Raw genomic sequence first — 27,346 nt, 5'->3', positions numbered from 1 at the left:
TCTTGACCACTAGGGGGCTCTGATCTATTACAGACTTCCTTCCCCTGACCACTAGGGGGCCCTGTTCCATTACAGACTTCCTCCTCTTGACCACTAGGGGGCTCTGTTCCATTACAGACTTCCCCCTCTTGACCACTAGGGGGCCCTGTTCCATTACAGACTTCCTCCTCTTGACCACTAGGGGGCCCTGTTCCATTACAGACTTCCTCCCCTTGACCACTAGGGGGCCCTGTTCCATTACAGACTTCCTCCTCTTGACCACTAGGGGGCCCTGTTCCATTACAGACTTCCTTCCCCTGATCACTAGGGGGCTCTGATCCATTACAGACTTCCTCGCCTGACCACTAGGGAGCCCTGTTCCATTACAGACTTCCTCCCCTTGACCACTAGGGGGCCCTGTTCCATTACAGACTTCCTTCCCCTGACCACTAGGGGGCCCTGTTCCATTAAAGACTTCCTTCCCCTGACCACTAGGGGGCTCTGATCCATTACAGACTTCCTCGCCTGACCACTAGGGAGCCCTGTTCCATTACAGACTTCCTCGCCTGACCACTAGGGGGCCCTGTTCCATTACAGACTTCCTTCCCTTGACCACTAGGGGGCCCTGTTCCATTACAGACTTCCTTCCCCTGACCACTAGGGGGCCCTGTTCCATTAAAGACTTCCTTCCCCTGACCACTAGGGGGCTCTGTTCCATTACAGACTTCCTTCCCTTGACCACTAGGGGGCCCTGTTCCATTACAGACTTCCTTCCCCTGACCACTAGGGGGCCCTGTTCCATTAAAGACTTCCTTCCCCTGACCACTAGGGGGCTCTGTTCTATTACAGACGGATGACGGAGTACGGCAGCTGCACGTCTAGGAACAAGTCTTTGAACACCGTGATCTGGATCGGATCCGCCACAGACACGCCTGCAAGACCGGAACCGTCAGGAGGCAGCCGCCAAGATAGCGCCGCTGCTCTCCAAGTACTTCATATTTACCTGACCACTAGGGGGCTCTGTTCTATTACAGGATACCTTTCCTTGACCACTAGGGGGCTCTGATCCATTACAGACTTCCTCCCCTGACCACTAGGGGGCTCTGTTCCATTACAGGATACCTTTCCTTGACCACTAGGGGGCTCTGATCCATTACAGACTTCCTCCCCTGACCACTAGGGGGCCCTGTTCTATTACAGACTTCCTCCCCTGACCACTAGGGGGCTCTGATCTATTACAGACTTCCTTCCCCTGACCACTAGGGGGCCCTGTTCCATTACAGACTTCCTCCTCTTGACCACTAGGGGGCCCTGTTCCATTACAGACTTCCTCCCCTGACCACTAGGGGGCTCTGTTCCATTACAGACTTCCTTCCCCTGACCACTAGGGGGCCCTGTTCCATTACAGACTTCCTTCCCCTGACCAGTAGGGGGCCCTGTTCCATTACAGACTTCCTTCCCCTGACCACTAGGGGGCCCTGTTCCATTACAGACTTCCTTCCCCTGACCACTAGGGGGCCCTGTTCCATTACAGACTTCCTCCCCTTGACCACTAGGGGGCTCTGTTCCATTACAGACGTCCTCCCCTTGACCACTAGGGGGCCCTGTTCCATTACAGACTTCCTTCCCCTGACCACTAGGGGGCCCTGTTCCATTACAGACTTCCTCCCCTTGACCACTAGGGGGCCCTGTTCCATTACAGACTTCCTCCTCTTGACCACTAGGGGGCCCTGTTCCATTACAGACTTCCTCCTCTTGACAACTAGGGGGCCCTGTTCCATTACAGACTTCCTCCTCTTGACCACTAGGGGGCCCTGTTCCATTACAGACTTCCTCCCCTGACCACTAGGGGGCTCTGTTCCATTACAGACTTCCTTCCCCTGACCACTAGGGGGCCCTGTTCCATTACAGACTTCCTTCCCCTGACCACTAGGGGGCCCTGTTCCATTACAGACTTCCTTCCCCTGACCACTAGGGGGCCCTGTTCCATTACAGACTTCCTTCCCCTGACCACTAGGGGGCCCTGTTCCATTACAGACTTCCTCCCCTTGACCACTAGGGGGCTCTGTTCCATTACAGACTTCCTCCCCTTGACCAATAGGGGGCCCTGTTCCATTACAGACTTCCTTCCCCTGACCACTAGGGGGCCCTGTTCCATTACAGACTTCCTCCCCTTGACCACTAGGGGGCTCTGTTCCATTACAGACTTCCCCCTCTTGACCACTAGGGGGCCCTGTTCCATTACAGACTTCCTCCTCTTGACCACTAGGGGGCCCTGTTCCATTACAGACTTCTTCCTCTTGACCACTAGGGGGCCCTGTTCCATTACAGACTTCCTCCACTTGACCACTAGGGGGCCCTGTTCCATTACAGACTTCCTCCTCTTGACCACTAGGGGGCCCTGTTCCATTACAGACTTCCTTCCCCTGACCACTAGGGGGCCCTGTTCCATTACAGACTTCCTCCCCTTGACCACTAGGGGGCCCTGTTCCATTACAGACTTCCTCCCCTTGACCACTAGGGGGCTCTGTTCCATTACAGACTTCCTCCCCTTGACCACTAGGGGGCCCTGTTTTATTACAGACTTCCTTCCCCTGACCACTAGGGGGCCCTGTTCCATTACAGACTTCCTCCCCTTGACCACTAGGGGGCCCTGTTCCATTACAGACTTCCTCCCCTGACCACTAGGGGGCCCTGTTCCATTACAGACTTCCTCCCCTGACCACTAGGGGGCCCTGTTCCATTACAGACTTCCTCCTCTTGACCACTAGGGGGCTCTGTTCCATTACAGACTTCCCCCTCTTGACCACTAGGGGGCCCTGTTCCATTACAGACTTCCTCCTCTTGACCACTAGGGGGCCCTGTTCCATTACAGACTTCTTCCTCTTGACCACTAGGGGGCCCTGTTCCATTACAGACTTCCTCCACTTGACCACTAGGGGGCCCTGTTCCATTACAGACTTCCTCCTCTTGACCACTAGGGGGCCCTGTTCCATTACAGACTTCCTTCCCCTGACCACTAGGGGGCCCTGTTCCATTACAGACTTCCTCCCCTTGACCACTAGGGGGCTCTGTTCCATTACAGACTTCCCCCTCTTGACCACTAGGGGGCCCTGTTCCATTACAGACTTCCTCCTCTTGACCACTAGGGGGCCCTGTTCCATTACAGACTTCCTTCCCCTGACCACTAGGGGGCCCTGTTCCATTAAAGACTTCCTTCCCCTGACCACTAGGGGGCCCTGTTCCATTACAGACTTCCTTCCCCTGACCACTAGGGGGCCCTGTTCCATTAAAGACTTCCTTCCCCTGACCACTAGGGGGCTCTGTTCTATTACAGACGGATGACGGAGTACGGCAGCTGCACGTCTAGGAACAAGTCTTTGAACACCGTGATCTGGATCGGATCCGCCACAGACACGCCTGCAAGACCGGAACCGTCAGGAGGCAGCCGCCAAGATAGCGCCGCTGCTCTCCAGTTACTTCATATTTACCTGACCACTAGGGGGCTCTGTTCTATTACAGGATACCTTTCCTTGACCACTAGGGGGCTCTGATCCATTACAGACTTCCTCCCCTGACCACTAGGGGGCTCTGTTCCATTACAGGATACCTTTCCTTGACCACTAGGGGGCTCTGATCCATTACAGACTTCCTCCCCTGACCACTAGGGGGCCCTGTTCTATTACAGACTTCCTCCCCTGACCACTAGGGGGCTCTGATCTATTACAGACTTCCTTCCCCTGACCACTAGGGGGCCCTGTTCCATTACAGACTTCCTCCTCTTGACCACTAGGGGGCCCTGTTCCATTACAGACTTCCTCCCCTGACCACTAGGGGGCTCTGTTCCATTACAGACTTCCTTCCCCTGACCACTAGGGGGCCCTGTTCCATTACAGACTTCCTTCCCCTGACCACTAGGGGGCCCTGTTCCATTACAGACTTCCTCCCCTTGACCACTAGGGGGCTCTGTTCCATTACAGACTTCCTCCCCTGACCACTAGGGGGCTCTGTTCCATTACAGACTTCCTTCCCCTGACCACTAGGGGGCCCTGTTCCATTACAGACTTCCTTCCCCTGACCACTAGGGGGCCCTGTTCCATTACAGACTTCCTTCCCCTGACCACTAGGGGGCCCTGTTCCATTACAGACTTCCTCCCCTTGACCACTAGGGGGCCCTGTTCCATTACAGACTTCCTCCCCTTGACCACTAGGGGGCCCGGTTCCATTACAGACTTCCTCCCCTGACCACTAGGGGGCCCTGTTCCATTACAGACTTCCTCCTCTTGACCACTAGGGGGCTCTGTTCCATTACAGACTTCCCCCTCTTGACCACTAGGGGGCCCTGTTCCATTACAGACTTCCTCCTCTTGACCACTAGGGGGCCCTGTTCCATTACAGACTTCCTCCACTTGACCACTAGGGGGCCCTGTTCCATTACAGACTTCCTCCTCTTGACCACTAGGGGGCCCTGTTCCATTACAGACTTCCTCCCCTTGACCACTAGGGGGCCCTGTTCCATTACAGACTTCCTCCTCTTGACCACTAGGGGGCCCTGTTCCATTACAGACTTCCTTCCCCTGACCACTAGGGGGCCCTGTTCCATTACAGACTTCCTTCCCCTGACCACTAGGGGGCCCGGTTCCATTACAGACTTCCTTCCCCTGACCACTAGGGGGCCCTGTTCCATTACAGACTTCCTTCCCCTGACCACTAGGGGGCCCTGTTCCATTACAGACTTCCTTCCCCTGACCACTAGGGGGCCCTGTTCCATTACAGACTTCCTCCTCTTGACCACTAGGGGGCCCTGTTCCATTACAGACTTCCTTCCCTTGACCACTAGGGGGCCCTGTTCCATTACAGACTTCCTCCCCTGACCACTAGGGAGCCCTGTTCCATTACAGACTTCCTCCCCTTGACCACTAGGGGGCCCTGTTCCATTACAGACTTCCTCCTCTTGACCACTAGGGGGCTCTGTTCCATTACAGACTTCCTCCCCTTGACCACTAGGGGGCCCTGTTCCATTACAGACTTCTTCCTCTTGACCACTAGGGGGCTCTGTTCCATTACAGACTTCCTCCTCTTGACCACTAGGGGGCCCTGTTCCATTACAGACTTCCTCCTCTTGACCACTAGGGGGCCCAGTTCTATTACAGACTTCTTCCTCTTGACCACTAGGGGGCTCTGTTCCATTACAGACTTCCTCCTCTTGACCACTAGGGGGCCCAGTTCTATTACAGACTTCCTCCTCTTGACCACTAGGGGGCCCAGTTCTATTACAGACTTCTTCCTCTTGACCACTAGGGGGCCCTGTTCCATTACAGACTTCCTCCTCTTGACCACTAGGGGGCCCTGTTCCATTACAGACTTCCTCCTCTTGACCACTAGGGGGCTCTGTTCTATTACAGACGGATGACGGAGTACGGCAGCTGCACGTCTAGGAACAAGTCTTTGAACACCGTGATCTGGATCGGATCCGCCACAGACACGCCTGCAAGACCGGAACCGTCAGGAGGCAGCCGCCAAGATAGCGCCGCTGCTCTCCAGTTACTTCATATTTACCTGACCACTAGGGGGCTCTGTTCTATTACAGGATACCTTTCCTTGACCACTAGGGGGCTCTGTTCTATTACAGGATACCTTTCCTTGACCACTAGGGGGCTCTGTTCTATTACAGAATACCTTTCCTTGACCACTAGAAGGCCACCCCCCCCCCCCCCCCCCCCCAATAACTGCAGCTCATTAGCAGTAACTCCTCCGTAGGGGCGGCCATTATTAAGGTGCCGCTCGCATTCCGCACCTTTGTCAGACATGCCGATCCCCTGGATCTCCCAAGTGGTCAGAGAGTCCGGAAGGGTCAGACTGGTTTCCTTGAAGTCTCGTCTAAGGAGAAGACAGAGAATTACATATATGATCACAGAGAATTACATATAGGATCACAGACTGAGAATTACATATAGGATCACAGACAGAGAATTACATATAGGATCACAGAGAATTACATATATGATCACAGAGAATTACATATAGGATCACAGACAGAGAATTACATATAGGATCACAGAGAATTACATATAGGATCACAGACAGAGAATTACATATAGGATCACAGACTGAGAATTACATATAGGATCACAGACTGAGAATTACATATAGGATCACAGACTGAGAATTACATATATGATCACAGACAGAGAATTACATATAGGATCACAGAGAATTACATATAGGATCACAGACAGAGAATTACATATAGGATCACAGAGAATTACATATAGGATCACAGACAGAGAATTACATATAGGATCACAGACAGAGAATTACATATAGGATCACAGACAGAGAATTACATATAGGATCACAGACAGAGAATTACATATAGGATCACAGACAGAGAATTACATATAGGATCACAGAGAATTACATATAGGATCACAGACAGAGAATTACATATAGGATCACAGAGAATTACATATAGGATCACAGACAGAGAATTACATATAGGATCACAGACAGAGAATTACATATAGGATCACAGAGAATTACATATAGGATCACAGACAGAGAATTACATATAGGATTACAGACAGAGAATTACATATAGGATTACAGACAGAGAATTACATATAGGATTACAGACTGAGAATTACATATATGATCACAGACAGAGAATTACATATAGGATCACAGAGAATTACATATAGGATCACAGACAGAGAATTACATATAGGATCACAGAGAATTACATATAGGATTACAGACAGAGAATTACATATAGGATCACAGAGAATTACATATAGGATCACAGAGAATTACATATAGGATCACAGAGAATTACATATAGGATCACAGACAGAGAATTACATATAGGATCACAGACTGAGAATTACATATAGGATCACAGACTGAGAATTACATATAGGATCACAGAGAATTACATATAGGATCACAGAGAATTACATATAGGATCACAGACAGAGAATTACATATATGATCACAGACAGAGAATTACATATAGGATCACAGACAGAGAATTACATATAGGATCACAGAGAATTACATATATGATCACAGACAGAGAATTACATATAGGATCACAGACAGAGAATTACATATAGGATCACAGAGAATTACATATAGGATCACAGAGAATTACATATAGGATCACAGACAGAGAATTACATATAGGATCACAGACAGAGAATTACATATAGGATCACAGACTGAGAATTACATATAGGATCACAGAGAATTACATATAGGATCACAGAGAATTACATATAGGATCACAGACAGAGAATTACATATAGGATCACAGACTGAGAATTACATATAGGATCACAGACAGAGAATTACATATAGGATCACAGACAGAGAATTACATATAGGATCACAGAGAATTACATATAGGATCACAGAGAATTACATATAGGATCACAGACAGAGAATTACATATAGGATCACAGACTGAGAATTACATATAGGATCACAGACAGAGAATTACATATAGGATCACAGACAGAGAATTACATATAGGATCACAGACAGAGAATTACATATAGGATCACAGAGAATTACATATAGGATCACAGAGAATTACATATAGGATCACAGACAGAGAATTACATATAGGATCACAGACAGAGAATTACATATATGATCACAGACTGAGAATTACATATAGGATCACAGAGAATTACATATAGGATCACAGAGAATTACATATAGGATCACAGACAGAGAATTACATATAGGATCACAGACTGAGAATTACATATAGGATCACAGACAGAGAATTACATATAGGATCACAGACAGAGAATTACATATAGGATCACAGAGAATTACATATAGGATCACAGAGAATTACATATAGGATCACAGACAGAGAATTACATATAGGATCACAGACTGAGAATTACATATAGGATCACAGACAGAGAATTACATATAGGATCACAGACAGAGAATTACATATAGGATCACAGACTGAGAATTACATATAGGATTACAGACTGAGAATTACATATATGATCACAGACTGAGAATTACATATAGGATCACAGACAGAGAATTACATATAGGATCACAGACAGAGAATTACATATAGGATTACAGAGAATTACATATATGATCACAGACAGAGAATTACATATAGGATTACAGAGAATTACATATATGATCACAGACAGAGAATTACATATAGGATCACAGACAGAGAATTACATATAGGATCACAGACAGAGAATTACATATAGGATCACAGAGAATTACATATATGATCACAGACAGAGAATTACATATATGATCACAGACAGAGAATTACATATAGGATCACAGACAGAGAATTACATATAGGATCACAGAGAATTACATATAGGATCACAGACAGAGAATTACATATAGGATCACAGAGAATTACATATAGGATCACAGACAGAGAATTACATATAGGATCACAGAGAATTACATATAGGATCACAGACTCCACCCCTGAAGTAAAACTATAGGGCGGTCACCTGTCAGAGATGGAGAGCTCCTCCCATAGCCAACTTTCTGGAAAATAACTCCGGACTTCTGGTTCATCCAAATCAAGAACCGTCCTGATATCTGAAGAGACGAGAAGAGGAGGTCACCCGAGGTTACAGCAGCCAGAGTGGCCATTATAATACCGCCCCCCACCACTTGTCTTAGTTTATAATACTGCACCCTTCTACACTTGTAGATTATAATACCACCCCCATCCCTTGTCTTAGTTTATAATACCGCCCCCACTTGTTTTAGTTTCTAATACCGCCCCCACTTGTTTTAGTTTATAATACCGCCCCCACTTGTTTTAGTTTATAATACCACCCCACTTGTTTTAGTTTATAATACTGCACCCTTCTACACTTGTAGATTATAATACCACCCCCATCCCTTGTCTTAGTTTATAATACCGCACCCCACCATGTGTCGTAGTTTATAATACTGCACCCTTCTACACTTTTAGATTATAATACCACCCCCATCTCTGTCTTAGTTTATAATACCGCCCCCCATCTCTGTCTTAGTTTATAATACCGCCCCATCACTTCTTAGTTTATAATTCCGCACCCCACCACTTGTCTTAGTTTATAATACCGCCCCCACCACTTGTCTTAGTTTATAATACCGCACCCGACCACTTGTCTTAGTTTATAATACCGCCCCATCACTTCTTAGTTTATAATTCCGCACCCCACCATGTGTCGTAGTTTATAATACCGCACCCCACCACTTGTCGTAGTTTATAATACCGCACCCCACCACTTGTCTCAGTTTATAATACCGCCCCCACCACTTGTCTCAGTTTATAATACCGCACCCCACCACTTGTCTTAGTTTATAATACCGCACCCCACCATGTGTCGTAGTTTATAATACTGCACCCTTCTACACTCGTAGATTATAATACCGCCCCCACCATGTGTCGTAGTTTATAATACTGCACCCTCCCACTTGTCTTAGTTTATAATACCGCACCCCACCATGTGTCGTAGTTTATAATACTGCACCCTTCTACACTTTTAGATTATAATACCGCCCCCATCTCTGTCTTAGTTTATAATACCGCCCCATCACTTCTTAGTTTATAATTCCGCACCCCACCACTTGTCTCAGTTTATAATACCGCCCCCACCACTTGTCTTAGTTTATAATACTGCACCCTTCTACACTTCTAGATTATAATACCACCCCCATCCCTTGTCTTAGTTTATAATACCGCCCCCACCATGTGTCGTAGTTTATAATACTGCACCCTTCTACACTTGTAGATTATAATACCACCCCCATCCCTTGTCTTAGTTTATAATACCGCCCCCACCATGTGTCGTAGTTTATAATACTGCACCCTTCTACACTTGTAGATTATAATACCACCCCCATCCCTTGTTTTAGTTTATAATACCGCCCCCACTTGTTTTAGTTTCTAATACCGCCCCCACCACTTGTTTTAGTTTATAATACCACCCCCACTTGTTTTAGTTTATAATACTGCACCCTTCTACACTTGTAGATTATAATACCACCCCCATCCCTTGTCTTAGTTTATAATACCGCACCCCACCATGTGTCGTAGTTTATAATACTGCACCCTTCTACACTTTTAGATTATAATACCGCCCCCCATCTCTGTCTTAGTTTATAATACCGCCCCATCACTTCTTAGTTTATAATTCCGCACCCCACCACTTGTCTCAGTTTATAATACCGCCCCCACCACTTGTCTTAGTTTATAATACCGCACCCGACCACTTGTCTTAGTTTATAATACCGCCCCATCACTTCTTAGTTTATAATTCCGCACCCCACCATGTGTCGTAGTTTATAATACCGCACCCCACCACTTGTCGTAGTTTATAATACCGCACCCCACCACTTGTCTCAGTTTATACCGCCCCCACCACTTGTCTCAGTTTATAATACCGCACCCCACCACTTGTCTTAGTTTATAATACCGCACCCCACCATGTGTCGTAGTTTATAATACTGCACCCTTCTACACTCGTAGATTATAATACCGCCCCCACCATGTGTCGTAGTTTATAATACTGCACCCTCCCACTTGTCTTAGTTTATAATACCGCACCCCACCATGTGTCGTAGTTTATAATACTGCACCCTTCTACACTTGTAGATTATAATACTGCACCCTTCCACACTTGTAGATTATAATACTGCACCCCACCATGTGTCGTAGTTTATAATACCGCACCCCACCACTTGTCTTAGTTTATAATACCGCACCCCACCACTTGTCTTAGTTTATAATACCGCACCCCACCACTTGTCTTAGTTTATAATACCGCACCCCACCACTTGTCTTAGTTTATAATACCGCACCCCACCATGTGTCGTAGTTTATAATACCGCACCCCACCATGTGTCGTAGTTTATAATACTGCACCCTTCTACACTTGTAGATTATAATACCGCCCCCACCACTTGTCTTAGTTTATAATACCGCACCCCACCATGTGTCGTAGTTTATAATACTGCACCCTTCCACACTTGTAGATTATAATACCGCACCCCACCACTTGTCTTAGTTTATAATACTGCACCCTTCTACACTTGTAGATTATAATACCGCCCCCACCACTTGTCTTAGTTTATAATACCGCACCCCACCATGTGTCGTAGTTTATAATACTGCACCCTTCCACACTTGTAGATTATAATACCGCCCCACCACTTGTCTTAGTTTATATTACCGCCCCCACCATGTGTCGTAGTTTATAATACCGCACCCTCCCACTTGTCTTAGTTTATAATACCGCACCCCACCATGTGTCGTAGTTTATAATACTGCACCCTTCCACACTTGTAGATTATAATACCGCCCCCACCACTTGTCTTAGTTTATATTACCGCCCCCACCATGTGTCGTAGTTTATAATACTGCACCCTTCTACACTTGTAGATTATAATACCGCCCCCCATCCCTTGTCTTAGTTTATAATACCGCCCCCACCACTTGTCTTAGTTTATAATACCGCCCCCACCACTTGTCTTAGTTTATAATACCGCCCCCACCACTTGTCTTAGTTTATAATACCGCACCCACCACTTGTCTTAGTTTATAATACCGCATCCCACCATGTGTCGTAGTTTATAATACTGCACCCTTCTACACTTGTAGATTATATTACCGCCCCCACCACTTGTCTTAGTTTATATTACCGCCCCCACCATGTGTCTTAGTTTATAATACCGCACCCCACCACTTGTCTTAGTTTATAATACCGCACCCAAACGTGTCGTAGTTTATAATACTGCACCCTTCCACACTTGTAGATTATAATACCGCCCCCACCACTTGTCTTAGTTTATAATACCGCACCCACCACTTGTCTTAGTTTATAATACCGCACCCCACCATGTGTCGGTTTATAATACTGCACCCTTCTACACTTGTAGATTATAATACCGCCCCCCATCCCTTGTCTTAGTTTATAATACCGCCCCCACCACTTGTCTTAGTTTATAATACCGCCCCCACCACTTGTCTTAGTTTATAATACCGCACCCACCACTTGTCTTAGTTTATAATACCGCATCCCACCATGTGTCGTAGTTTATAATACTGCACCCTTCTACACTTGTAGATTATATTACCGCCCCCACCACTTGTCTTAGTTTATATTACCGCCCCCACCATGTGTCTTAGTTTATAATACCGCACCCCACCACTTGTCTTAGTTTATAATACCGCACCCAAACGTGTCGTAGTTTATAATACTGCACCCTTCCACACTTGTAGATTATAATACCGCCCCCACCACTTGTCTTAGTTTATAATACCGCACCCACCACTTGTCTTAGTTTATAATACCGCACCCCACCATGTGTCGGTTTATAATACTGCACCCTTCTACACTTGTAGATTATAATACCGCCCCCATCCCTTGTCTTAGTTTATAATACCGCCCCCACCACTTGTCTTAGTTTATAATACCGCACCCACCACTTGTCTTAGTTTATAATACCGCATCCCACCATGTGTCGTAGTTTATAATACTGCACCCTTCCACACTTGTAGATTATATTACCGCCCCCACCACTTGTCTTAGTTTATATTACCGCCCCCACCATGTGTCGTAGTTTATAATACCGCACCCCACCACTTGTCTTAGTTTATAATACCGCACCCAAACGTGTCGTAGTTTATAATACTGCACCCTTCTACACTTGTAGATTATATTACCGCCCCCACCATGTGTCGTAGTTTATAATACTGCACCCTTCTACACTTGTAGATTATATTACCGCCCCCACCATGTGTCGTAGTTTATAATACTGCACCCTTCTACACTTGTAGATTATAATACCGCCCCCACCATGTGTCGTAGTTTATAATACTGCACCCTTCTACACTTGTAGATTATATTACCGCCCCCACCATGTGTCGTAGTTTATAATACTGCACCCTTCTACACTTGTAGATTATATTACCGCACCCAAACATGTGTCGTAGTTTATAATACTGCACCCTTCTACACTTGTAGATTATATTACCGCCCCCCATCCCTTGTCTTAGTTTATAATACCGCCCCACCATGTGTCGTAGTTTATAATACTGCACCCTTCTACACTTGTAGATTATATTACCGCCCCCACCATGTGTCGTAGTTTATAATACTGCACCCTTCTACACTTGTAGATTATATTACCGCCCCCACCATGTGTCGTAGTTTATAATACTGCACCCTTCTACACTTGTAGATTATAATACCGCACCCAAACATGTGTCGTAGTTTATAATACTGCACCCTTCTACACTTGTAGATTATATTACCGCCCCCCATCCCTTGTCTTAGTTTATAATACCGCCCCCACCATGTGTCGTAGTTTATAATACTGCACCCTTCTACACTTGTAGATTATATTACCGCCCCCACCATGTGTCGTAGTTTATAATACTGCACCCTTCTACACTTGTAGATTATATTACCGCCACCACCATGTGTCGTAGTTTATAATACTGCACCCTTCTACACTTGTAGATTATATTACCGCCCCCACCATGTGTCGTAGTTTATAATACTGCACCCTTCTACACTTGTAGATTATAATACCGCACCCAAACATGTGTCGTAGTTTATAATACTGCACCCTTCTACACTTGTAGATTATATTACCGCCCCCCATCCCTTGTCTTAGTTTATAATACCGCCCCCACCATGTGTCGTAGTTTATAATACTGCACCCTTCTACACTTGTAGATTATATTACCGCCCCCACCATGTGTCGTAGTTTATAATACTGCACCCTTCTACACTTGTAGATTATATTACCGCCCCCACCATGTGTCGTAGTTTATAATACTGCACCCTTCTACACTTGTAGATTATAATACCGCACCCCACCATGTGTCGTAGTTTATAATACTGCACCCTTCTACACTTGTAGATTATATTACCGCCCCCCATCCCTTGTCTTAGTTTATAATACCGCCCCCACCATGTGTCGTAGTTTATAATACTGCACCCTTCTACACTTGTAGATTATATTACCCGCCCCCACCATGTGTCGTAGTTTATAATACTGCACCCTTCTACACTTGTAGATTATATTACCGCCCCCACCATGTGTCGTAGTTTATAATACTGCACCCTTCTACACTTGTAGATTATAATACCGCACCCAAACATGTGTCGTAGTTTATAATACTGCACCCTTCTACACTTGTAGATTATATTACCGCCCCCCATCCCTTGTCTTAGTTTATAATACCGCCCCCACCATGTGTCGTAGTTTATAATACTGCACCCTCCCACTTGTTGTAGTTGATAATACCGCCTCCCCCCATGTCAGCGTTTTTCCACTCACAGACGCGGCCCACTCCCATCGCTTTTTGGGAGAGGTCAGAGGCTCTCTTCTCGATCAGCTCGCAGCACGTCTTGAACGCTTTCACACACTGCTCCCCTTTGCTATTTCGGACCCGCTCCACTCCGGCTTGGCACTGGCGGTCCTCCGCGAACGCCGTCCCCCCGTCCATGCAGCACTTCTTGAGGATCTTCTTGGTGTATGAGGCGGCTGAGGAAGAGCAACCATTACCAGGCAAACACAATGAGACACGCGGGGCCACAGCAGAGGGGTTGGTACTTTGTATCTGGTCTGGACAATCCGTTGTGGACTCCAGACTGAGACATTGTAACAAACCCTCAGCAGTTAAGAGGTGCTAGACACTATGGACGGGACCTGTTGATGGTTGGAGAGAGAGCTGTAGACACCCCGGGGCGGACCGTGGGGGAGGCACTTACCTAGTCTCTTGATTTCATCACCCAGGGACGTGGAACGTCGGCTTCTTAACATTTCATTACACGTCAGTTCTGAAAGTGAAGTATAAACCGCGTGTGAGGCGGAGGTAACCGGCCGGGGAACGTGCCCCGCCAAACCCTATCCGCAGCGGGAACGCAGACGCTGAGAGTGATAGGTTATTAGGCTGTTTGCAGAGTTATTCACACCCTTAGGGTCCATTCACTGGTCCGGACCCGTTCTGCAATTATGTGGAACAGGTGCGGACCCATTCATTTTTAATGGAGCTGGAAAAGATGCGGACAGTACACAGTAAGCTGTCCGCATCCGCATTTCCGGTCCGCGGCTCCGCAAAAAAATACAGCATGTCCTAAGAATAGGAATCCTCTATGTAGTGCCGGCGACGAGCGGCGTCAGAATGCACTGAAAGCAGGCCATTGGTTAGCTTCAGCATATAAACTGGAGAACTACAACCACCATCATCCGCTACCTGTCCTCTGAGACACCCGGATGTTGGCATTAGTAATGAACATCAGTCCAGCCATTTCAAACACGTCCACGTTGTCCCGTCCCGCTCCAGCGCCGCAGCCGAGGTCACTCTCCTCAATCTGCCTGAGAACCTGTGAATGAGAAGGTCAGCGGCTGAAGAACGTCACCGCTGAGGGTTTGTTACAGCGTGTCAGTGAGCTAGACCAGCAGAAATCTCCCTCCTGTCCTGATAGTTACAATGTATCAGTCTGGAGTCCAGGATGTTTATTCCCTTGACTGGATGCACTGTAGCAAACCCTCAGCTGTGAGACATACTAGGGCAGGGATCAGCAATCTCTCCAGCTGTTCTGAAACTACAACTCCCAGAATCCTCCTTTCATTTCTGTGGGAGTTACAAGAACAGCCAAGTATGTGTGCATGCTGGGAGTTGTAGTTTCACAGCAGCTGGAGTGCCAGGAGTTGCTGTACTAGGGTCTCAGGACGTCCACCAAATCCTCTGAGGGGGCGGGTGGGATGGGGAGAAGATTCGTTTCTGCACTTACCCTCTCCATCGGTCGCTGCCTCTTCTTGGTGACATCATAGACGGAGACGTCCACAGCGGACAGCGCCACGATGGAGCCGCTCTGCGCCCGGACAGTCAGCGGCACCGCCGCTTTGGGCTTAAACTGTTCTTTTATGGTTGAAAGCTGAACCTGATGAGAGGAAGACCCAAGAGAATTACTGAGAGGAAGACCCCCGACTGCAGCACGACGCCACCGAAATCCCCCCCCCCCCCCCGACTGCAGCATGACGCCATCAGAATCCCCCCCGACTGCAGCACGACGCCATCAGACCCCCCCACCCCCGACTGCAGCACGACGCCATCAGACCCCCCCACCCCCGACTTCAGCACGACGCCATCAGACCCCCCCACCCCCGACTGCAGCACGACGCCATCAGAACCCCCCCACCCCCGACTGCAGCACGACGCCATCAGACCCCCCCACCCCCGACTGCAGCACGACGCCATCAGAACCCCCCCCCACCCCCGACTGCAGCACGACGCCATCAGACCCCCCCACCCCCGACTGCAGCACGACGCCATCAGACCCCCCCACCCCCGACTGCAGCACGACGCCATCAGACCCCCCCACCCCCGACTGCATCACGACGCCATCAGACCCCCCCACCCCCGACTGCAGCACGACGCCATCAGACCCCCCCACCCCCGACTGCATCACGACGCCATCAGACCCCCCCCACCCCCGACTGCATCACGACGCCATCAGCCCCCCCCACCCCCGACTGCAGCACAACGCCATCAGACCCCCTCGACTGCAGCACGACGCCATCAGACCCCCCCCAACTGCAGCACGACGCCATCAGACCCCCCCACCCCCGACTGCAGCACGACGCCATCAGACCCCCTCGACTGCAGCACGACGCCATCAGACCCCCCCCCAACTGCAGCACGACGCCATCAGAATCCCCCCGACTGCAGCACGACGCCATCAGAATCCCCCCGACTGCAGCACGATGCCATCAGACCCCCCCCCCCAACTGCAGCACAACGCCATCTGACCCCCCCCCCCCCGACTGCAGCACGGCGCCATCAGAATCCCCCCCGACTGCAGCACGATGCCATCAGACCCCCCCCCCAACTGCAGCACAACGCCATCTGACCCCCCCCCCCGACTGCAGCACGGCGCCATCAGACCCCCCCCCCCCCGACTGCAGCACGGCGCCATCAGACCCCCCCCCCCCGACTGCAGCACGACGCCATCAGACCCCCCCCAACTGCAGCACAACGCCATCTGACCCCCCCCCCCGACTGCAGCACGGCGCCATCAGACCTCCCCCCGACTGCAGCACGGCGCCATCAGACCCCCCCCAACTGCAGCACAACGCCATATGACCCCCCCCCCCCGACTGCAGCACGACGCCATCAGACCCCTGACTGCAGCACAATGCCACCAAAATCCCCCCCGACTGCAGCACGATGCCATCAGACCCCCCCCAACTGCAGCACAACGCCATATGACCCCCCTCCCGACTGCAGCACGACGCCATCAGACCCCTGACTGCAGCACAATGCCACCAAAATCCCCCCCGACTGCAGCACGATGCCATCAGACCCCCCCCAACTGCAGCACAACGCCATATGACCCCCCCCCCCGACTGCAGCACGACGCCATCAGACCCCTGACTGCAGCACAATGCCACCAAAATCCCCCCCGACTGCAGCACGATGCCATCAGACACCCCCCAACTGCAGCACAACGCCGTATGACCCCCCCCCCCCGACTGCAGCACGACGCCATGAGACCCCCCCCCCCGACTGCAGCACGGCGCCATCAGAATCCCCCCCGACTGCAGCACGATGCCATCAGACCCCCCCCCAACTGCAGCACAACGCCATCTGACCCCCCTCCCCCCCGACTGCAGCACAACGCCATCTGACCCCCCTCCCCCCCGACTGCAGCACGCCGCCATCAGACCTCCCTCCGACTGCAGCACGACGCCATCAGACCCCCCCCCCCCCGACTGCAGCACGACGCCATCAGACCCCCCCCCCCCGACTGCAGCACGACGCCATCAGACCCCCCCCAACTGCAGCACAACGCCATCTGACCCCCCCCCCCCGACTGCAGCACGGCGCCATCAGACCCCCCCCCCCCAACTGCAGCACAACGCCATCAGACCCCCCCCAACTGCAGCACGACGCCATCAGACCCCCCCAACTGCAGCACGACGCCATCTGACCCCCCCCGACTGCAGCACAACGCCATCAGACCCCCCCCAACTGCAGCACGACGCCATCAGACCCCCCCAACTGCAGCACAACGCCATCTGACCCCCCCCGACTGCAGCACGACGCCATCAGACCCCCCCCCCCCCGACTGCAGCACGGCGCCATCAGAATCCCCCCCGACTGCAGCACGATGCCATCAGACCCCCCCCCAACTGCAGCACAACGCCATCTGACCCCCCCCCCCCGACTGCAGCACGACACCATCAGACCTCCCCCCGACTGCAGCACGACGCCATCAGACCCCCCCGACTGCAGCACGACGCCATCAGACCCCCCCCGACTGCAGCACGACGCCATCAGACCCCCCCCGACCGCAGCACGACGCCATCAGACCCCCCCCGACTGCAGCACGACGCCATCAGACCCCCCCCGACTGCAGCACGACGCCATCACACCACCCCCCCGACTGCAGCACGACGCCATCAGCCCCCCCCCGACTGCAGCACGACGCCATCAGACCTCCCCCCGACTGCAGCACGACGCCATCAGACCCCCCCCCGACTGCAGCACGACGCCATCAGACCTCCCCCCCGACTGCAGCACGACGCCATCAGACCCCCCCCGACTGCAGCACGACGCCATCAGACCTCCCCCCGACTGCAGCACGACGCCATCAGACCCCCCCCGACTGCAGCACAACGCCATCAGACCCCCCCCCCGACTGCAGCACGACGCCATCAGACCCCCCCGACTGCAGCACGACGCCATCAGACCTCCCCCCCGACTGCAGCACGACGCCATCAGAATCCCCCCCGACTGCAGCACGACGCTATCAGACCCCCCCCCCCCCGACTGCAGCACGACACCATCAGAATCCCCCCCGACTGCAGCACGACGCCATCAGACCCCCCCCGACTGCAGCACAACGCCATCAGACCCCCCCACGACTGCAGCACGACGCCATCAGACCCCCCCCGACTGCAGCACGACGCCATCAGACCTCCCCCCGACTGCAGCACGACGCCATCAGAATCCCCCCCGACTGCAGCACGACGCCATCAGACCCCCCCCCCCCCCCGACTGCAGCACGACGCCATCAGAATCCCCCCCGACTGCAGCACGACGCCATCAGACCTCCCCCCGACTGCAGCACGACGCCATCAGAATCCCCCCCGACTGCAGCACGACGCCATCAGACCTCCCCCCGACTGCAGCACGACGCCATCAGAATCCCCCCCGACTGCAGCACGACGCCATCAGACCCCCCCCACCCCCGACTGCAGCACAACGCCATCAGACCTCCCCCCGACTGCAGCACGACGCCATCAGACCCCCCCGACTGCAGCACGACGCCATCAGAATCCCCCCCGACTGCAGCACGACGCCATCAGACCACCCCCCCCCCGACTGCAGCACGACGCCATCAGCCCCCCCCCCCCCGACCGCAGCACGACGCCATCAGAATCCCCCCCGACTGCAGCACGACGCCATCAGACCCCCCCCCCCCCGACTGCAGCACGACGCCATCAGACCCCCCCACCCCCGACTGCAGCACGACGCCATCAGACCTCCCCCCGACTGCAGCACGACGCCATCAGACCCCCCCCGACTGCAGCACGACGCCATCAGACCCCCCCCGACTGCAGCACGACGCCATCAGACCTCCCCCCCGACTGCAGCACGACGCCATCAGAATCCCCCCCGACTGCAGCACGACGCTATCAGACCCCCCCACCCCCGACTGCAGCACGACACCATCAGAATCCCCCCCGACTGCAGCACGACGCCATCAGCCCCCCCCCGACTGCAGCACAACGCCATCAGACCCCCCCACGACTGCAGCACGACGCCATCAGACCCCCCCGACTGCAGCACGACGCCATCAGACCTCCCCCCGACTGCAGCACGACGCCATCAGAATCCCCCCCGACTGCAGCACGACGCCATCAGCCCCCCCCCCCCCCGACTGCAGCACGACGCCATCAGACCCCCCCCCCCCCGACCGCAGCACGACGCCATCAGAACCCCCCCCGACTGCAGCACGACGCCATCAGACCACCCCCCCCCGACTGCAGCACGACGCCATCAGACCCCCCCCCCCCCGACTGCAGCACGACGCCATCAGACCTCCCCCCGACTGCAGCACGACGCCATCAGCCCCCCCCCGACTGCAGCACGACGCCATCAGACCCCCCCCGACTGCAGCACGACACCATCAGAATCCCCCCCGACTGCAGCACGACGCCATCAGACCCCCCCCGACTGCAGCACAACGCCATCAGACCCCCCCACGACTGCAGCACGACGCCATCAGACCCCCCCGACTGCAGCACGACGCCATCAGACCTCCCCCCGACTGCAGCACGACGCCATCAGAACCCCCCCCGACTGCAGCACGACGCCATCAGACCCCCCCCCCCCCCGACTGCAGCACGACGCCATCAGAATCCCCCCCGACTGCAGCACGACGCCATCAGACCTCCCCCCGACTGCAGCACGACGCCATCAGAATCCCCCCCGACTGCAGCACGACGCCATCAGACCTCCCCCCGACTGCAGCACGACGCCATCAGAATCCCCCCCGACTGCAGCACGACGCCATCAGACCCCCCCCCCCGACTGCAGCACGACGCCATCAGAACCCCCCCCGACTGCAGCACGACGCCATCAGACCTCCCCCCGACTGCAGCACGACGCCATCAGAATCCCCCCCGACTGCAGCACGACGCCATCAGACCTCCCCCCGACTGCAGCACGACGCCATCAGACCCCCCCCGACTGCAGCACGACGCCATCAGACCTCCCCCCGACTGCAGCACGACGCCATCAGAATCCCCCCCGACTGCAGCACGACGCCATCAGACCCCCCCACCCCCGACTGCAGCACAACGCCATCAGACCTCCCCCCGACTGCAGCACGACGCCATCAGACCCCCCCGACTGCAGCACGACGCCATCAGAATCCCCCCCGACTGCAGCACGACGCCATCAGACCACCCCCCCCCGACTGCAGCACGACGCCATCAGACCCCCCCCCCCGACTGCAGCACGACGCCATCAGAATCCCCCCCGACTGCAGCACGACGCCATCTGACCCCCCACCCCCGACTGCAGCACGACGCCATCAGACCCCCCCCAACTGCAGCACGACGCCATCAGACCCCCCCCCCCCCGACTGCAGCACGACGCCATCAGAATCCCCCCCGACTGCAGCACGACGCCATCTGACCCCCCCCCCCCGACTACAGCACGACGCCATCAGACCTCCCCCAACTGCAGCACGACGCCATCAGACCCCCCCCCCCCGACTGCAGCACGACGCCATCAGAACCCCCCCCGACTGCAGCACGACGCCATCAGACCCCCCCCCCCCCGACTGCAGCACGACGCCATCAGACTACTCCGCCAACTGTGGAACGGAACCCCTCATCACTAATGACCAGAAGATACAAGAGCAGACTGTATTACTCCCATCATTATTGACCCCAGGAGCTGACAGTCTAGTCTCTCACCTTCTGATTATTGACGCACTTGTCTCTGATGTCCACCCAGATGGAATCGGCCACAACCTCGGCGCTGGTGTCTCTGGTGATGATGTAATATACCAGTAGGCGGATGGAGGGCACCATGGCCGCTGTCACCTGGATGTTCAGATTCTGAGAGGTCGACTCGTGGACTCTCTGCACCGTATCGAACGCCACGATCTTCCCCCGAGAAATGATCTGAGCGGAGAGAGGAGGATGAGGATGGAGATGTACACGTAATACACCCCACCCCCTGTGCTCAGCAGCATCCCCCGCTGTGCTCACCAGGTAGCTGTAATGGGTTAGTTTGGCCAGGTACGGACTACTGGGCACCACCTGGACATTTAGGAAGTCTCCGACCTGCAGAGCATCGCTCCCCCGTGCCCAATTGATGTACAGGTAGCTCTTTGTCGGTGACTCGTAGGCGGTTGCTTTGTAGGTGGCACTTGCTTGATTGTCATCCTGGAGGTTGTTATCGGCAGTCGTTATCTGAAAGAAAAAAACTATTATAATCAAGCACCAGCATCCGCAGCGAGCAGTGGAGGCATCCTCAGCGGGAAGGGAGGTGGAGGCCTCCTCAGCGGGCAGGGAGGTGGAGGCCTCCTCAGCGGGCAGGGAGGTGGAGGCCTCCTCAGCGGGCAGGGAGGTGGAGGCCTCCTCAGCGGGCAGGGAGGTGGAGGCCTCCTCAGCGGGCAGGGAGGTGGAGGCGTCCTCAGGGGGCAGGGAGGTGGAGGCGTCCTCAGGGGGCAGGGAGGTGGAGGCGTCCTCAGGGGGCAGGGAGGTGGAGGCGTCCTCAGCGGGCAGGGAGGTGGAGGCGTCCTCAGCGGGCAGGGAGGTGAAGGCGTCCTCAGGGGGCAGGGAGGTGGAGGCGTCCTCAGGGGGCAGGGAGGTGGAGGCGTCCTCAGGGGGCAGGGAGGTGGAGGCGTCCTCAGGGGGCAGGGAGGTGGAGGGAGGTGGAGGCGTCCTCAGGGGGCAGGGAGGTGGAGGCGTCGTCAGGGGGCAGGGAGGTGGAGGCGTCCTCAGGGGGCAGGGAGGTGGAGGCGTCCTCAGGGGGCAGGGAGGTGGAGGCGTCCTCAGCGGGCAGGGAGGTGGAGGCGTCCTCAGCGGGCAGGGAGGTGGAGGCGTCCTCAGCGGGCAGGGAGGTGGAGGCGTCCTCAGCGGGCAGGGAGGTGAAGGCGTCCTCAGGGGGCAGGGAGGTGGAGGCGTCCTCAGGGGGCAGGGAGGTGGAGGCGTCCTCAGGGGGCAGGGAGGTGGAGGCGTCCTCAGGGGGCAGGGAGGTGGAGGGAGGTGGAGGCGTCCTCAGGGGGCAGGGAGGTGGAGGCGTCCTCAGGGGGCAGGGAGGTGGAGGCGTCCTCAGGGGGCAGGGAGGTGGAGGCGTCCTCAGGGGGCAGGGAGGTGGAGGCGTCCTCAGGGGGCAGGGAGGTGGAGGCGTCCTCAGGGGGCAGGGAGGTGGAGGGTTCGTCGTGTGGGCGGGGGAGGGCCTCACCTTAAAGTCCAGAGAGGTGACGCCTGACGGGATGTTCACCACAAACACGGCGGTCCCCTTGCTGTCAGTCTGCTGGGTCAGACCATGCTGGCTGCCTAGGGGGACGACTTCTCCGCCATCTTGGACCGTGTCTCCGGTGAGCGTCAGTCGGATTCTAGACACTGTATTGTCCAGCGTGTCCTTCACCTGAACCTGGTGGGAGGCGAAATGAGTGGAGACGTTACCAGAAGAGACGCGCAGTACATGGGGGGCTGCAGGGACCCCCAACTCTGCCCCCCAATGTACCACACCCGTACCGCCACATGCCTATTATCAGCCGCAGTACTAGGGGGGGGGGGGGCGCAGATTTCTGCTCTGGGCAGTGAACTGTCATGCATTTTCATAAGTGTACAGTCTTATCTGAAGATATTATAATCTAAATATCATTGCTCATTGCCTTTAAGTGTAAAGACAGATTGAACCAGAGTCTAAAATCTTTTCTATAGAATTGAAATAGGCCGAGATGAGGTTATGCCGAGTTCAATTTGGGTAACATGTCTGTAACGGACATAGAGTGTATGATTATATTCTATATATTTCTGTGTGGTATATTTAGATTTACAACATATCTTAACTAATGGTTTATATAATAGGTCATCTATGTGTAACAGTGTGTCGATATATATCTATATTTTTTTATTAATATATATTTTATGCAATGCATATTTCACTGACTGGATATAACCTTAGTAGGTTTAGAAAGTATTGAAGTTATCTTCCTACTAATTGGGTTTCATGAGGAGAGCTGAATGTTATTAGTCATCCATGTGGACGAGTTAAATATGTGAACCCGGATGCCAAGTAAAAGGCCCATTGTTCCATTATCATAAATTTAAGAAGATAGTAGAAAATAGTGACTCCAACATGTCTAGATTATGGGTAATTAAAATGTCAGGAAGAAACCCTTATTACTGATGTATATTGGAGAGGTTAAGAAGGTCATGTGAACGTATTCGGTATTTAGAATTAATGTTGAAATTGTTATGTGGTACAACAGTGCCATCTAGGGGTAGATGGATAATAGCATGTCATTTTCACCAGCATATCAAGGGTTAAGATGACAGCATAGTAGTATTAACATACGTTACACCCTCCTCAGTTAATTGGGAGATCATAATCCAGGAGGTGGTAACGCAAGCTATCAGGGAGGATAAGTACTGCTGGATAGGAACATAGGGGGAGGAGATCAAAAAGGTCAGATCAAACCATCAGATCAGATCATCAGAAAGATATATCAGAAGAAAATTGAATTACATTTTGATTACTAGAGAACTCCTGAAAACTGGTCCCATCCAAGACGCTGTCCATCCTTGACTTGGTAATGTATATTATTTATTGCTTGTGATATTAATAAGATATTCCTCTCAGCATATAGTCAAGAGTCCCCATACTGAGGGAACGTATAGTGTTAATCACCTCCCTAATGCTAGTTGTCCTCTTAGCAAAGATGCATATTGCTAATGGGAGATTAGACATTGTCTGAGTGGAGGAAAAACTCTGGGAAATTATATTTCCATAGTCTGATTGCCGAGTGGGATATAATATCATATTAATATCATTTATATTTTTGATTGTCATAGGCTGAGACAGAGTCAAGGGACAACATTTATTGTTCCTGTATTAATCTGTATTTCGTCATGTTATAACCTGTTGGTAAACAGAAAATCCTGAGCTGTATGTACAGATACTGGTGCTGTACTGTATGTACAGATACTGGTGCTGCACTGTATGTACAGATACTGGTGCTGTACTGTATGTACAGATACTGGTGCTGTACTGTATGTACAGATACTGGTGCTGTACTGTATGTACAGATACTGGTGCTGTACTGTATGTACAGATACTGGTGCTGTACTGTATGTACAGATACTGGTGCTGTACTGTGTGTACAGATACTGGTGCTGTACTGTATGTACAGATACTGGTGCTGTACTGTATGTACAGATACTGGTGCTGTACTGTATGTACAGATACTGGTGCTGTACTGTATGTACAGATACTGGTGCTGTACTGTATGTACTGGTGCTGTACTGTATGTACTGGTGCTGTATTGTATGTACAGATACTGGTGCTGTACTGTATGTACTGGTGCTGTATTGTATGTACAGATACTGGTGCTGTACTGTATGTACTGGTGCTGTACTGTATGTACAGATACTGGTGCTGTACTGTGTGTACAGATACTGGTGCTGTACCGTGTGTACAGATACTGGTGCTGTACCGTGTGTACAGATACTGGTGCTGTACCGTGTGTACAGATACTGGTGCTGTACTGTATGTACAGATACTGGTGCTGCACTGTATGTACAGATACTGGTGCTGCACTGTATGTACAGATACTGGTGCTGTACTGTATGTACAGATACTGGTGCTTTACTGTATGTACTGGTGCTGTATTGTATGTACAGATACTGGTGCTGTACTGTATGTACTGGTGCTGTATTGTATGTACAGATACTGGTGCTGTACTGTATGCACAGATACTGGTGCTGTACTGTATGCACAGATACTGGTGCTGTACTGTATGTACAGATACTGGTGCTGTACTGTGTGTACAGATACTGGTGCTGTACTGTGTGTACAGATACTGGTGCTGTACTGTATGTACTGGTGCTGTATTGTATGTACAGATACTGGTGCTGTACTGTATGTACTGGTGCTGTACTGTATGCACAGATACTGGTGCTGTACTGTATGTACAGATACTGGTGCTGTATTGTATGTACAGATACTGGTGCTGTACTGTATGCACAGATACTGGTGCTGTATTGTATGTACAGATACTGGTGCTGTACTGTATGTACAGATACTGGTGCTGTACTGTATGTACAGATACTGGTGCTGTATTGTATGTACAGATACTGGTGCTGTACTGTATGTACAGATACTGGTGCTGCACTGTATGTACAGATACTGGTGCTGTACTGTATGTACAGATACTGGTGCTGCACTGTATGTACAGATACTGGTGCTGCACTGTATGTACAGATACTGGTGCTGTACTGTATGTACAGATACTGGTGCTGTACTGTATGTACAGATACTGGTGCTGTACTGTATGTACTGGTGCTGTATTGTATGTACAGATACTGGTGCTGTACTGTATGTACTGGTGCTGTATTGTATGTACAGATACTGGTGCTGTACTGTATGTACAGATACTGGTGCTGTACTGTGTGTACAGATACTGGTGCTGTACTGTATGTACAGATACTGGTGCTGTACTGTATGTACAGATACTGGTGCTGTACTGTATGTACAGATACTGGTGCTGTACTGTATGTACAGATACTGGTGCTGTACTGTATGTACTGGTGCTGTATTGTATGTACAGATACTGGTGCTGTACTGTATGTACTGGTGCTGTACTGTATTTACAGATACTGGTGCTGTACTGTATGCACAGATACTGGTGCTGTACTGTATGCACAGATACTGGTGCTGTACTTTGTGTACAGATACTGGTGCTGTACTGTATGTACAGATACTGGTGCTGCACTGTATGTACAGATACTGGTGCTGCACTGTATGTACAGATACTGGTGCTGTACTGTATGTACTGGTGCTGTATTGTATGTACTGGTGCTGTATTGTATGTACAGATACTGGTGCTGTACTGTGTGTACAGATACTGGTGCTGTACTGTATGTACAGATACTGGTGCTGTACTGTATGTACAGATACTGGTGCTGTACTGTATGTACTGGTGCTGTATTGTATGTACAGATACTGGTGCTGTACTGTATGTACTGGTGCTGTACTGTATGTACAGATACTGGTGCTGTACTGTATGCACAGATACTGGTGCTGTACTGTATGTACAGATACTGGTGCTGTACTGTGTGTACAGATACTGGTGCTGTACTGTATGTACAGATACTGGTGCTGCACTGTATGTACAGATACTGGTGCTGTACTGTATGTACAGATACTGGTGCTGTACTGTATGTACAGATACTGGTGCTGTACTGTATGTACAGATACTGGTGCTGTACTGTATGTACTGGTGCTGTATTGTATGTACAGATACTGGTGCTGTACTGTATGTACTGGTGCTGTACTGTATTTACAGATACTGGTGCTGTACTGTATGCACAGATACTGGTGCTGTACTGTATGCACAGATACTGGTGCTGTACTGTACATACAGATACTGGTGCTGTACTGTATGCACAGATACTGGTGCTGTACTGTATGCACAGATACTGGTGCTGTACTGTATGCACAGATACTGGTGCTGTACTGTATGCACAGATACTGGTGCTGTACTGTATGTACAGATACTGGTGCTGTACTGTATGTACTGGTGCTGTATTG

General features: G+C 51.6%; 1 protein-coding gene across 1 annotated transcript in view; it reads right to left on the bottom strand.

Annotated features, from left to right (window-relative positions):
- Positions 1–27,346, bottom strand: part of C5 (complement C5) — a 94,922-nt gene that overhangs the window by 38,811 nt on the left and 28,765 nt on the right. The window contains exons 11-19 of the mRNA XM_040406009.1: positions 22,991–23,182; positions 21,790–21,993; positions 21,493–21,702; positions 15,792–15,941; positions 15,251–15,380; positions 14,766–14,834; positions 14,332–14,538; positions 8,496–8,586; positions 5,777–5,859 (exon numbers count right to left, since the gene is read on the bottom strand). Coding sequence (XP_040261943.1) covers positions 5,777–5,859; positions 8,496–8,586; positions 14,332–14,538; positions 14,766–14,834; positions 15,251–15,380; positions 15,792–15,941; positions 21,493–21,702; positions 21,790–21,993; positions 22,991–23,182 — 1,336 coding nt within the window. The remainder of the gene's footprint in view (positions 1–5,776; positions 5,860–8,495; positions 8,587–14,331; positions 14,539–14,765; positions 14,835–15,250; positions 15,381–15,791; positions 15,942–21,492; positions 21,703–21,789; positions 21,994–22,990; positions 23,183–27,346) is intronic.

Source organism: Bufo bufo, chromosome 8 (assembly GCF_905171765.1).
Source record: "Bufo bufo chromosome 8, aBufBuf1.1, whole genome shotgun sequence".
NCBI classification, from domain to species: domain Eukaryota; kingdom Metazoa; phylum Chordata; class Amphibia; order Anura; family Bufonidae; genus Bufo; species Bufo bufo.
Note: the sequence above shows the minus strand (reverse complement) of the source record. Positions and strands in the feature narration are given on the sequence as shown.